We start from the raw sequence: 15,243 nt of genomic DNA on the forward strand, positions 1-15,243 counted from the left end.
AGATCTTGAAGAGCTGATCAAGATAAGAATTCACTTCAGGATGAACAGACTCCACATCATTTCAAATAGACAAGAATCCTCAAGAGACTATTCACCAGTTTGTTGGAGGATGCCAAAGCAAAGGGCATGAGTGTGACTTTACTGAAGAGGAATGGCCAGAGAATATTAATGAGTTAATTATCACATTCACATGAATTAAAGTCAGTTGGAAGGCCTAAGGAGGGCCACAGTCTTGACCTATTACTTGAGGATAGACAGATCTATGAAGACATAGTGGCAGGCCAGCAACAATTACATGCTTTAGGTGCTACCAATACTATTGCAATGGTCAGTAAAACACAGAAACCCAACAAAAGCTCCAGTAGCAGTGGTTTGTTGCACTTCTCCAAAGTCCATGCTCTATTTTTTGATATCTGTAGCATCAAGGGACATGGCTATGTGCAGGAAATCTGTTTCCAAAAGCCAAGTCAGGCCCTTACAATAAACCACAAGCGACCAACATGACAGTATAGAGTAATAACAAATCATCAGCAACAAGGAAACTGTTACCAAGGTGCACCAAGGCAACCACATTGATGAGGTTCAGAGTCAACCAAATGAAAGGCAAATTTTAGAAAATGAGCAGGCTTTACATGATGTTAATCTCACACTCTGTGTTGGGAGTAGAAAGCAATCAGGAGCTCTTTAATATCATGTGTCCTGAGAAGGCAGTGTGATACAAGATAAAAGCTAAAATCAACACCGGAGTTCGTGTTACCATGTAACCACTATATGGCCTCAATGACATGCACCTGAGCAAGTAATGTTCCATGGTACAGGCTATGAGAAACCATCTCTCAGTGGAGACAGCATATCAACAATTGTATGTATTGTCAATGAGTGCCAATGCGCAAACTCTCCCTGGCTTCCCGAAATATTTAGTCTAACAGATACATGGTTACCAGTATGTACAGATCTAAGTGCAGTCTCAAATCATGACATTCAAACCACACCCACCATGGCAGAACAAGTCACATATGGTGCAATTGAATTAGTCAAGAATTGGCAAAGTTATAACTTTGAAGTAGTAATTAAGCCAGGTAGCCAAGACGATTGCATATGATTCACAGAACTGCTTATCCAAAATACAAAGATATTCATCTTGATCTGCACCATGATCACCTGAACTATGAAATTAAATGTGCTCTCAAGGCTGACATGTTATACTTTGGACAATGTGAATTGTTGTCATTGGACGCAGTTTCAAATCATGCCCATGTTACCACAGGAACGCATGAGTATTGAAAGTTCAAAATGATTGGCATAACAATCCAGGGATGAATCGGGATGTTCAATGACTCACGAATGCAATATATAAACAGTGGGAGACTCCATATCCATATGATATTTCATCCAATTCTTCAGCAAAGTAGCAACAGAGCTGTTCATATTGTATGGGGAGATTACTTCCTTGTGACAGATTACTTCTCTAAATCATCCATTTTTTTGGTGAATTAGCAACAAAATGAGTACAAGTGCCACTGACACAATGGTGGTATTTTTAGGTTATTTGGTGTACCAACATTGCTCATTGGGCAGAGAGTGAGAGTTAGAAATACAAATCTTTGGATACCAGCAAAGGTTTCTAAAATATGCAACCAGCCCAGGTCACAGAAATGTATTGCAGCTCATGATATTACATGATAAAGGAACAGAAGCCAGCTCTGAACAATTTATGACAGACCAATCATGTATGAAGAGATTGAGAGTTGAACCCTCTGATGATGTTGTGTGGTAGGGTTGATTAATAGCAACCAGCAGCAACTAACCAAGTTGTCAAACAAGTGCAACAGAGATCAATGAGTACCTTTCCAGGTGGACATACATCCACCAAGTCAGGAAAAATTGTCAAACTTTCAAAACATTACATTGAATTTTGAAACATTAATCTTTAAACTCTGTCTTACCTGTGTGCATGATTGTCAAATTAATTCCATGTGCCTCTGCACAACCATGTATATCTGTTTTGGCAAAGTTATCCTTATTCTGTTGTAAAATATCAGCCCAGATGCTATTTTGCCTTAGGAGTGTACCACTTGTTTGCAATAGTTAATTGTAACAAATGTTTAACAGTCTCTTCAAACCCATGATATTCACACTCAGTTTCTTATGTTATTGGGGATCACATAAGCATTGTCACATCTGGTAAAACATCCTGCTGAAGATAAACTCACACCAGCAGTTGCTGTTCTACTCTGAATTAAATTAAAACTAAATCACAAGATATGGGTTAGCAATGCAGCTAGTTATGAGCTGCAGTGAGAACTCTGGAGCTGAACCTGTGCCCTCAGTTAAGTTGGAAAACACAAACGAAGGATCTTGTCACTGATTCCCAATCCTTGATAAAAAAAAATACCAAACTGCATACTACACTTTGGGTCAAGTCTGGACCCAGTGAGTTAATAGTTGATGGAGTTCAATGTTTCAGTGGTTAGTTTTTAGGTTGAAGAATGCTCACTTGGACATCAGGTGTGGGATTAAACCCTCAAATGAAATAGACATTGAGGAAACGAGGGAGGAGCTAAAACCAACTCTGGTACTTATCAATGGTGCCAAGTTATATAGTCATCGAGTCATAGAGATGTACAGCCTGCAAACAGACCCTTTGGTCCAACCTTCCATGCCGACCAGATATCCCAACCCAATCTAGCCCCATCTGCCAGCACTTGGCCCATATCCCTCCAAACTCTTCCTTTCATATACCCATCCAAATGCCTTTAAAATGTTGCAATTGTACCAGCCTCCACTACTTCCTCTGGCAGCTCATTTCATACATGTACCACCCTCTGTAAGAAGAAGTTGCTTATTAGGTCTCTTTTATATCTTTCCCCGTTCACTCTAAACCTATGCCCTCTAGTTCTGGACTCGCACACCCCAGGGAAAAAACCTTGTCTGTTTATCCTATCCATGCCTCACATAATTTTGTAAACCTCTATAAGGTCACCCCTCAGCCTCCGACGCTCCAGGGAAAACAGCCCCAGTCTCCCTGTAGCTCAAATCCTCCAACCCTGGCAACATCCTTGTAAACCTCTTCTGAACCCTTTTAAGTTTCACAATATCTTTCCAAAAGGAAGGAGACCAGAATTGCACACAATATTCCAACAGTGGCCTAACAAATGTCCTGTACAGCCACAACACGACCTCCCAGCTCCTGTACTCAATACTCTGACTGATAAAGGAAAGCATACCAAAAGCCTTCTTCACTATCTTATCTACCTGCGACTCCACTTTCAAGGAGCTATGAACCTGCACTCTTTGTTCAGGTCTCTTTGTTCAGCAACAGACCCCAAGACCTTACCCCTAAATGTATAAGTCCTGCTAAGATTGTTCTTCAATGAGCTTTTTTCTTATTCGTTCAAGGAACTTGTTTTCTCTGGCTGGGCCAGCATTTATTGCCTATCGCTAGTTACTCATGAGAAGCAGTGATGAGCTGCCTTCTAGAACCTCTTCAGTCTATGCACTGTAGGTTTCCCTACAATGTCCTTTGGAAAGGAATTCCAGGATTTTGACCCAGTGACTGTGAAGGATCAATGGTATATTTCCAAGTCAGCATGGTGATCGTTTTAGAGGGGATTTTTGCAGGTAATGGTATTCCCCAGTATTTTCTGCCCTTGTCTTTCTAGATGGAAGTGGTCATGGGTTTGGAAGGTGCTTTCAAAGGAGCCTTGGTAAATTTCTGCAGTGCATCTTGTAGGTAGCACAAACTGTTGCAATTGTGTATCGGTGTGAAGGGAATGGATGCTTGTAGATGTTTTGCCAATCAAGTAAGCAGCTTTGTCCTGGAGGGTGTCAAACTTCTGGCGTGCTCATGGAGCAGGCAAGTCAGGAATATTCAATTAAACTCCTGACTTATGCCTTGTAGATGATAACAAGCTTGGGGAGACAGGAGGTGAGTTACTCCTGCAGTATTCCTAGCCTCTGACCAGCTCTTGTCACCATTGTGTTTGTATAGTAATTCCAGTTGAGTTTCTGGTTAATGGTGACAACAAGGATATTGATTGTGGGGGTATTCATTGATGGTAACACCATTGAATATCATGGAGCAGTGGTTAGATTGTCTCTTGTTGGAAATGGTCATTGCCTGGCATTTGGGTGGTAGGAGTGTTACTTGCCTCTTGTCAGCCCAAGCCTGGATATTGTTCAGGACTGCTTCAGTATCTGAGGAGTTGCAAATATTGCTGAACATTGTGCAATCATTGTGAACATGCCTACTTCTGACCTTATGGTGGAGGGAAGATCATTGATGAAACAGTTAGAGATGGTTGGGCCTCAGACACTAACCTAGAACATAGAACAATACAGCGCAGTACAGGCTCTTTGGCCCTCGATGTTGTGCCGATCCAAGCCCACCTAACCTACACTAGCCCACTATCCTCCATATGTCTATCCAATGCCCGTTTAAATGCCCATAAAGAGTGAGAGTCCACCACTGCTACTGGCAGGGCATTCCATGAACTCACGACTCGCTGAGTAAAGAATTTACCCCTAACATCTGTCCTATACTTACCACCCCTTAATTTAAAGCTATGCCCCCTCGTAATAGCTGACTCAATACTTGGTAAAAGGTTCTCATGGTCAACCCTATCTAAACCCCTAATCATCTTGTACACCTCTATCAAGTCACCCCCAAACCTTCTCTTCTCCAATGAAAACAGCCCCAAGTGCCTCAGCCTTTCCTCATACGATCGTCCTACCATATCAGGCAACATCCTGGTAAACCTCCTCTGCACCCGTTCCAGTGCCTCCACATCCTTCCTATAGTATGGCGACCAAAACTGCACACAATACTCCAGATGCAGCCGCACCAGAGTCTTATACAACTGCAACATGAGCTCAGGAATCCGGAACTCAATTCCTCTACCAATAAAAGCCAGTACACCATATGCCTTTTTCACAGCACTATTTACCTGGGTAGCAACTTTCAGAGATCTGTGTACATGGACACCAAGATCCCTCTGCTCATCCACACTACCAAGTATCCGACTATTAGCTCAGTACTCCATCTTCTTGTTACTCTTACCAAAGTGAATCACTTCACACTTACCTACATTGAACTCTATTTGCCACCTTTCTGCCCAGCTCTGCAGCTTATCTATATCCCGCTGTAATCTGCCACATCCTTCCTCACTGTCAACAACTCCACCGACTTTTGTATCATCCACAAACTTGCTCACCCAGCCATCTAGCCCCTCCTCCAGGTCATTTATAAAAATGACAAACAGCAATGGTCCCAAAACAGATCCTTGCGGAACACCGCTAGTAACTGCACTCCAAGATAAACCTTTACCATCAACTACTACCCTCTGTCTTCTTCCAGCCAGCCAATTCCTAATCCAAACCTCCAACTCACCCTCAATGCCATACCTCCGTATTTTTTGCAGTAGCCTACCATGGGGAACCTTATCAAATGCCTTACTAAAATCCATATACACCACATCTACCGCTTTACCCTCATCCACCTCCTTAGTCACCTTCTCAAAGAATTCAATAAGGTTTGTGAGGCATGACCTGCCCTTCACAAAACCATGTTGACTATCCTTGATCACATTATTCCTATCCAGATGTTCATAAATCCTATCCCTTACAATTCTCTCTAAGACTTTGCCTGATGAACTCTTGCAGAGATGTCCTAGAGCTGAGATGACTGGCCTCCAGCATCCATATCCATCTTTCAGTGTTCCAGGTGTGACTCGAACAAGTGAACAGTTTGTCCCTTGACAATAATTGATTTCAGTTTGCTCAGGCTCCTTGATGCCACACACGGGCAAATGCGGCCTTGATGTCAAGGACTGTCACTTCCACCATACCTCTGGAATCCAGCTGTTTTGTTTAAACCAAGACCAGGCACTGAGTGACCCTGGAGGAACACAAGCTGGGTGTCACTGAGCAGGTTGTTTCCGATGATTGAGAGAGTGGACTGTTAGGGCAGTAATTGGCTTTTGTGTCCAGAACATATCTGGTCAATGTTACATGTTGTCAGGTATATGCCAGTGTTCTTACTGTACTGTAAGAGCTTGGCGATGAATTCTGGAGCACAACTCTTCAGTACTGTTGCTGTAACGCTGTCAGGGCCCAAATCCCTTGCACTATGCAGTGACTCTAACTGTTTCTTGACACCAAGTGGAGTGAATTGATTTGGCTGAAGACTGGCATCTGTGATGCTGGCGACCGTCGGATGAGGCCAAGGTGGATCATCCACTCAACAATTTTAGCTGAACATTGTTGGAAATGCTGACCAAATCTAACACCCACTAAGACAATGGCAATACTAGAGGGATAGTTGTAACAACAGAATAATATTCTCTTGTCCAATTCTTGTTTAGATTCTGAACCTAATTGTCTGTAACTTTATCATAATTTCTGAACTCTGAGGATGACCTGTGCTTATATTCAAAACAGGGATAATAAAGTTGATGGCTTATTTTCAACTTTATAAGTTCAGACTGGAGAGAAGCAACATCAGTCAACCATGGCTGCCTTATTTCAAAACACTGTCTCCCTCTTTCTCTCTCAAATTACATTAAACATATTCTAGTTGGAAATACATTGCAATTGATTTCAAGAGAACAATTTTATTTCAAATAAACAGTATTGTTTCTAAGCTCTTTTTCCTTTGTTCAATTTTAAGGTGTTGGAGTCACCATGGTCCTTCTGATCATAATTGCCAACATTTCCTATGCCTGCATTATTGGTTACAGTCTGTACTACCTGTTTGCTTCCTTCCAATCACCCCTATCATGGGCAGACTGCTTCAGTTGGTGGGGAGCAGATGAAACATGCAGCAGGACTCCCAAAGGTACAGTGTTCATTTTGACTGGGGACATTCCGTGACTGTTCATAAGAAAAGTAGCCAATGCTTTTAGTAACCAACTTCATTCTGATTGTACAGCAGAGAGACTTGGACAGGATCCAGCTCCAAGGATCATGTCACTGAGTCACTGAAGTGAAAGATTGTCAATAATAATTGCTTACAGGCAAGAGAGATGCTTCAAAGAAAATCATCTCTCCTTTAGTATTGTCACTGTTGGTCATTCTCAGCTGCTTTACTCTACCTGGATTGTAGATGTAGGGAAGCTAAGGTAGTTTCAACCTTTTATTATCAGTACCTACATTACTACTGTCTGGTACAGCGTTCAGTTTTTCTCTTTGTTTTCATCTCAGGCTCATCTCCCTCAAAATCTTCATTCGACGTCATCAGTAACACAATGAATGATTTACATTCACTCCTTGACCTTTAGGATTAGGGGTCATGAGATTGGATGCTGGATTTTAAGCCTGAAAGGAAATTCGAAGATCAGGACCAGGACGCAGATTTCAAACGTCATTGGTTTTACAAATGGGAGTGAGAGTAGCAACAAGTTTCAGAACAACATGTGTGTTAAACAGAGATAGGTGGAGGGACAGATAATGTTGAGGAGGTAGGGAGGCTGCAGAAAGACTTGGAGAGTAGATGAAGAAGTGGCAGATGGAACACTGTGGCAAGTGTGGAATTATGCACTTTGGTTGGAAAAGTAGAGCGCAGAATATTTTCTAAATGGAGCAAGTCTTCGGATATCAGAAGAACAAAGGAATTTCAGAGTCCTAGTTCAGGATTTTCTTGATGTGAATATGCAGGTTCAGTTGGGTGCTGGGAAGGCAAATGCAATTTTAGAATTTATTTTAAAAGGCTTAAAATGCAAGAGCAGGAATATACTGTTGTGATCGTAAAGGATCTGTTCAGATTACTTTTGGCAAATTGCAAGCAGTTTTGGGCTCTGCTTCTAAGGAAGGATGTGCTGGCATTGGAGGAGGAGGAGGCTTACAAGAATGATCATGGGGATGAATGGCTTGTCATAGGAGGAGCAGTTAGGGACTTCGGGTTTCTACTTGATGGGATTCAGAAGGATGAGAGGGATCTTATTGAAACTTGCAAAATACTGAAAGGCCTATATAGAGTCTGATAGGACCCGAGACACAGCCTTAGCGTGATGGTACGAAGCCTCAGAGCTGAGATCAAGGGTGAATCTGTGGGACTCATTTCTGCAGAAGACAATGGAGGCCAAGTCATTGAATATATTTAAGACAGAAAGCTAGGTTCTTGATTAGTCAGGGGATCATAGGTTATGGGGAGATGGCAGGAGAATGGGGTTGAGAAACATATCAGCTATGATTGAATGGTGGAATAGACTTGATAGGTTGAAAGGCATAATGATCTTCCTATCTCTTATAGCCTTATGATCTTATTTTATTTCAAAAAATGTTTAAGTTGTTTCCCTCTGAGTCAAGGAAACCAATGTATGACCTGCAACTGGTGTCAATTTTAAGTACCAATAGCCAATGACTTACAACAGTGTTTGCCCTTTTTCAATACATTGGGAGGTGCTCTTCTAGTCAGCCGACTATGTACATATTCTTGCTGCATTTTGCCTCTTAAGGGAAGGTGTGAGTCTTGGAAAACAAGAAATTCATGATTTAAATAATACCTTTTAATTTCCATATATCTGCATTTTGGACTCACATTCCTGTCTGTGACCCTGTGCATGGGTCCAGGAAGTTACTCTCAATCTTTTTTTTATTATAAAACACAATTCACAAGTTTTGAAGCCTGGAAAGTGATCGTACTGGAGTTAGGGAATCAGAAGTAATTAATTATCAGGATTAATATTCATTTTCTGATCCATTGATGAAAGCTTATCACATGGCTTTTGACAGTGGTAATGCCCCAACCTCTGACCCACAAGGTTCATTTCTAACCCACCCCCCCAGAGATGTGTCATAACAAGTCTGAACAAACTGATCAAGGGACGTGGGCACCACTGTCTATGCCAATGTTCATTGTTTATCCCAAATGCCCTTAGTAATGTGGTGGTGAACCACTGCAATCTATAATAAAGGTATAGCATAGATATGTATATTGTAAATATTGGGAGTTAGAACTTGTTCATAAGATGTGGATATGAAAATATAGTCATGAAAATACCTAAAAAATGTGTCAATATAATATCTGAGTTAATGTGTGAGGGATTGAGACCAGGGAGTTTGAGACTTAAGCTTATGGACCAGACTGAGTAAGGAGGCTGGGGTATCGTCTTTGAGGGATGGGATGTCTGAAAGCTCAGTGATTGGCTGGTCCTTCCTGAGTGAGTCTGAATACATTAACTATCACATGGCTAGCACAGACCAAGTGGATCTGAAGGGACACATTTGGCGCCCATGTAGAAAGTTCTTTACTCATTTGTCTCTTCTGTTTGTGCTCCACAATGCTGACATTTCTGTCAGCTTCAAACATGGTGTATGAGACACTTTTCTTAAAATCCCTAAATGATGCTGTCATTAGTGTGAACTAATGATGTGGAATACAAGGAGGGAGCTCAGTATATGTACCCAGCGTCTATAGTCTGGATAGAATGAAGGGCCAATTAAAACCGTTCACAACCAATGGTGACTCAATGGAAATTTTTATCCACACAGCAAGAAGTTAGGATTGCATATGTATCACCTGAAAGTGTGGTGGAGGTTACTTTTATTCAAGACATTCAAATGGGAGATCGATCATTGTTTGAAAAGGAAGGAGTTCAGAGCTACTGAGTGGAGGAACTAGGTGAAACTCTAATTTGGATTTTCACAACAGTTTGCATCGTCTCATTCTGTGCTATCATAATTTCGTGATTCTCTGTGCTGTTGCAGACTGGTGCTCAACAAAAAACATTGTGTCTCAGTCTCTGTGTGATTTCTTTCACATGCAGGATATGCTATTGAGTGTCATAGGATGCATCTTCATGAAGTGGGAACCTTCACTGTTGATGTGCCTATTTGTGTGGTGAGGGAGCTTTTGGGCCACTTGCATCTACCACTAGTACCAAACACTTTATGGAAGCCAGTAATTGAACAATGCAATTTTCTTCTATGTCATTGGATACCTCTATTGGGCACCCACCTGAAAATCTACCCTCCTAGGAAACAACAGACCAGATAGAGTGAACCCACATATTGTGCCGCTTCCCCACCCCCACCCTTCAACACATACATAAGAATGCCAATGGCAGCCAGCATACCCATTTAAGACATCTCTTAGGGAGTCAATTTACGCCTGGTAAGAAAGGCAATCCTCAAACCATCCTACCCTGGATTCAATGAGTGGACATTGGGAAGAAGAGAGGGTCTTCATTTTATATATTCCTGCCTCAGTCTATGCCTCTGATTCCACCTTATGTAATGGATGAGGTTGGGTTGGGTTGCCCAGAGACCCTGATTGTACCACTAGAAATGGCAGCATTGTTCAACAAGGAGCAGTAAAGTTCTAAAACACATTCAACATTTTCTAGATCCATTTTGCAATCTTACTCTGGACGATGGATATTTTGAAGTCATTAATACAACATGGCTGCAGACGTATAATAACACTTGCCTAATTGGATCAGAAATCTCCATTCCTCACCAGGGTCCGAGTGAGCAATACTGGGAGTAAGTACATTGTTGTTTAGTGTGACAGACTTTGATTAATGCTGACAAAAGACACATTAAGTCAAAACTTCCTGTCTTCCATTCATTCTGAAAATTTGCAAGAAATACTAAAGTGAAGGGAAAATAACAGGAACAAAAAAACCCAGAAATTGTTGGAGAAACTCAGCAGGTTTGGTAGCATCTGCAGAGAGAAAGCAGAGTTAATGTTTTGGGTCCAGCAATCTTTCTTCAGAACTGGACCTGAATCATTGACTTTCCTTTCTCCCCATAGATGCTGTCAGACCTGCTGAGTTTCTCCAGAAATTTTTGCTTTTGTTTCAGATTTCCAACATTTGTTTTATGTTAGTGGAAAATAACAGATGCTGAATGAGAAGTGCATTCCGATTGGTTGACAAGTGAACTCTGATTGGTTGAGTTGTTACACTGAGGGATGTGCCCATTAGAGCTGATTGACATTTACCTGGCAGATTTTGTTTAAATTTAAACCAGGAGGTTGATAGATTGGCCAGAGCATTGCCCGAGTTAATGGCTGTCATCTATTCTGTTCATTTGAATCGGGGCAGAGCTCATACACAGTTTTTCTGTCTACAAAGATGATCCCTGTGTATTAATATACAAAGTTTCCAGTGCATGCAAGTGTGCTACACTGGAAAATCATAATTGTAGTTTTATCCTAAATTTAATGCAAGTGTAATTACATAGAACATAGGAAAGTACAGCATAGAACAGGCCATTTGGCCTACCATGTTGTGCCAAGGTTTAATCCTAATGTAAAATAAAATAACCGAACCTACGCACCCCTCAACTCACTGTTATCCATGTATATGTCCAGCAGTCACTTAAATGTCCCTAATGACTCTGCTTCCACTACCACAACTGGCAATGCATTCCATGCATTCACAACTCTCTGCGTAATGAACCTACCTCTGACGTCTCCTTTATACCTTCCTTCTAAAATCTTAAAACTATGACCCCTTGTGCCAGTCAATCTTGCTCTGGGGAAATCTCTCTGGCTGTTGACTCTATCCATGCCTCTCATGAGGGATATGGCCTCCTCTATATTGGGGTGACAGGCCACCTACTTGCGGAACGTTTCAGAGAACACCTCTGGGACACCCGGACCAACCAACCCAACCACCCTGTGGCTCAACACTTCAACTCCCCTCCCACTCCACTAAGGACATGCAGGTCCTTGGACTCCTGCATAGCCAGACCATAGCAACACGGCGGCTGGAGGAAGAGCGCCTCATCTTCCGCCTAGGAACCCTCCAACCACAAGGGATGAACTCAGATTTCTCCACTTTCCTCATTTCCCCTCCCCCCACCTTGTCTCAGTCCCAACCCTCGAACTCAGCACCACCTTCCTAACCTGCAATCTTCTTCCTGACCTCTCCGCCCCCACCCCCCCTCCGGCCTATCACCCTCACCTTATCACCTTCACCTTAACCTCCTTCCACCTATCGCATTTCCAACACCCCTCCCCCAAGTCCCTCCTTCCTACCTTTTATCTTAGCCAGCTTGGCACACTGTCCTCATTCTTGAAGAAGGGCTCATGCTCGAAACGTCGAATCTCCTGCTCTTTGGATGCTGCCTGTTTGCTGCGCTTTTCCAGCAACACATTTTCAGCTCTGATCTCCAGCAACTGCAGTCCTCACTTTCTCCATGCCTCTCATTACCTTGTATACCTCAATCAGGTCACCTCTCTTCCTCCTAATCTCCAGCGAGAAAAATCCGAGCTTAGTCAACCTCTCTTTGTAAGACAAGCAGCATCTTGGTAAATCTTCTTTGCACCCTCTCCAAAGCCTCTGTATCTTTCCTATAATAGGGCGACCAGAACTGGACACAATATTCCAAGTGTGGTCTCACCAGGGACTTGTAGAACTGCAACAAAACCTCGCGGCTCTTAAACTCGATCCCCCTGTTAATGAAAGCTAAAACACCACATGCTTTCTTAACAACCTTATCCACTTGGGTGGCAACTTTGAGGGATCTATACACTTGAACACTAAGATCCCTATGTTCCTCCATACTGCCAAGAATCCTGTCTTTAATCCTATATTCAGCATTCAAGTTCAACCTTCCCCTTCTAAAATGCATCACTTCGCATTTATCCAGATTGAACTCCATCTACCATTTCTCAGCCCAGCTCTGCATCCTGTCTATGACGTGCTGCAACCTACAGTAACCCTCGATACTATCAACAGCGCTTCCAACCTTTGTGTCATTTGCAAATTTACTAACCCACCCCTCAATCTCTTCATCCAAATCATTTATAAAATTTACGAAGAACAGAGGTCCAAGAACAGAGCTCTGTGGGACCCCACTCAACATTGATCTCCAGGCAGAATACTTTCCATCTACAACCATTCTCTGCCTTCTGTCAGCCAGCCAATTCTGAATCCAGACAACCAAATCTCCCTGTACCCCATACCTCCTAACTTTATAAATGAATCTACCATCGGGAACCTTATCAAATGCCTTGCTGAAGTCCATATACACCACACCCATTTCTCGACCTTCATCGACCTGTTTCGTCACCTCCTCAAAGAACTCAATATGGGCGGCACGGTGGCACAGTGGTTAGCACTGCTGCCTCACAGCGCCTGAGACCCGGGTTCAATTCCCAACGCAGGCGACAGACTGTGTGGAGTTTGCACGTTCTTCCCGTGTCTGCGTGGGTTTCCTCCGGGTGCTCCGGTTTCCTCCCACAGTCCAAAGATGTGCGGGTCAGGTGAATTGGCCATGTTAAATTGCCCGTAGTGTTAGGTAAGGGGTAATGTAGGGGTATGGGTGGGTTGCGTTTCGGCGGGTCGGTGTGGACTTGTTGGGCCAAAGGGCCTGTTTCCACACTGTAAGTAATCTAAAATTTGTGAGGCATAACCTTCCCTTCCCAAAGCCATGTTGACTGCCTTTAATCACACTATGCTTTTCCAAATAGTCATAAATCCTACCCCTCAGAATTCTTTCCAAAACCTTGCTGACCACAGATGTAAGACTGACTGGTCTGTAATTGCCAGGGATTTCCCTATTCAATCTGCCATGTTTTATTGCCCACTCTTTTACTCTGCCTGTATCCCTCCAGTCTCTGTGTGTCATCCTCACCACTTGCCTTCCCATCTATTTTCATATCATCCACAAACTTGGCGATAGTCCATTCACTTTCCTCATCAAAGTCATTAATATATTGTAAATAATTGTGGCCCCAGCACTACAGCACTCCATTAGTTATAGGCCATCCTGAAAATGCCCCCATTATCGCAAATCTGTCTTCTATTAGTTAGTCATTCCTCTGCCTGTGTTATTATCCTTCCTCCAACACCACAGGTTCTTATTAACGAGCCAAGTGCATAGTATTGAATGTGTTTTCAAACTCCTCCTCCACAAATGGTGGGATTGTCCTGTGAGAAAGTGAGGACTGCAGATGTTGGAGATCAGAGCTGAAAAATGTGTTGCTGGAAAAGCGCAGCAGGTCAGTCAGCATCAAAGGAGCAGGAAAATCGACGTTTCGGGCATAAGCCCTTCTTCAGGAATCAGATTAATGAAGAAGGGCTTATGCCCGAAACGTCGATTCTCCTGCTCTTTGGATGCTGCCTGACCTGCTGCGCTTTTCCAGCAACACATTTTTCAGGATTGTCCAGTGAGGAATTTTGTGTGTCTGAATGAGATAATCTTTCATTCTTCTAAACTCTAGATCCTAAAACTACCTCTCTGTTTTAGGAGCAACTGTTTTACACAGCTAGCATTTGCCAAGATTTCTGCAAATCTGCCTCAACTTGAAAATAAACAGCATTTTTCCCCAAACCCAAAAGACTTCAGAATCTTCGATCTGAGAGACAAATGTACGGCTCTGTTTATTTTGTTCCCTTGTAATTATTTGAACGCTCAGGATTATCCAGTAAACATAGTTTAGTTTTAGAATCTCATCTAATATTAAACACTGTATCGTGAATTTGTATTTGCAGGCTGGCTTGAGACAGTTAGAATGTTTTTCTTGGGAACAGTTGAGTGAATTATTGATACGATCCATCAGTCTTTGGGATATATAACATTGAAACGTGGCATCACACCAGCACTAAAATTAATATACCACATTATTTATTTGCTCTAAGCAAAACATCTTGTTGGTTTAATATCAGCATCATGTTCGTAACAAAAATAGTAACAATGTGAAACAGTTGACTTCAACTCTTGATCAAACATTGGAGATACCTTGCCCTTTCAGACCTGAGGAGGACTGGGCACTTCCAGGCCTGCCTTAGGGCCTGTGATGTCTGTTTGGAACATACATTGAGGGATTATCTGATCAGTGGCCATTACCTGCAGGGTGCTTGAGAAGTGCCCTACTTCAACATTACATTTACATGGCCAATACATTTACAAGGTTGCTGATCATGCCCATTTTGCAGTATATGAAAACATAGGAATCTCAACATGTGTACTGACTGGTGAAGGTAGATCTTTGGTATATAGGAGTAGAGAACCTCTGGCTGATTTCCCAACTAGAACTCTAGCTAAGGAGATTAATTTGACTGTTCCATTTCAAGTGTAAATTTGAGCATAAGATGGAGCCCATTAAGGCATGCCACGAATTTTTTCATGCAGTTGCAGATTCAAATATAGCAAACGCACCCACATTCTGTTTGAATAAGATGTAGAAAGAGAAAAACATAAAGGACATCAAACTTCAGTAACAATTCTCTTATTTAAAAGTAGGACTTATTCTATAACAACTGAATATTTTCAAAAGCACTATTGCACTAA

At 42.2% G+C, this 15,243-nt stretch overlaps 1 protein-coding gene across 1 annotated transcript in view; it reads left to right on the forward strand.

Moving 5' to 3' along the window:
- LOC132819977 (sodium- and chloride-dependent neutral and basic amino acid transporter B(0+)-like) overlaps positions 1-15,243 on the forward strand; it is a 161,168-nt gene that overhangs the window by 25,686 nt on the left and 120,239 nt on the right. The window contains exons 5-6 of the mRNA XM_060831914.1: positions 6,668-6,835; positions 10,344-10,482. Coding sequence (XP_060687897.1) covers positions 6,668-6,835; positions 10,344-10,482 — 307 coding nt within the window. The remainder of the gene's footprint in view (positions 1-6,667; positions 6,836-10,343; positions 10,483-15,243) is intronic.

The sequence above is a fragment of the Hemiscyllium ocellatum genome, chromosome 11, assembly GCF_020745735.1.
Source record: "Hemiscyllium ocellatum isolate sHemOce1 chromosome 11, sHemOce1.pat.X.cur, whole genome shotgun sequence".
NCBI classification, from domain to species: domain Eukaryota; kingdom Metazoa; phylum Chordata; class Chondrichthyes; order Orectolobiformes; family Hemiscylliidae; genus Hemiscyllium; species Hemiscyllium ocellatum.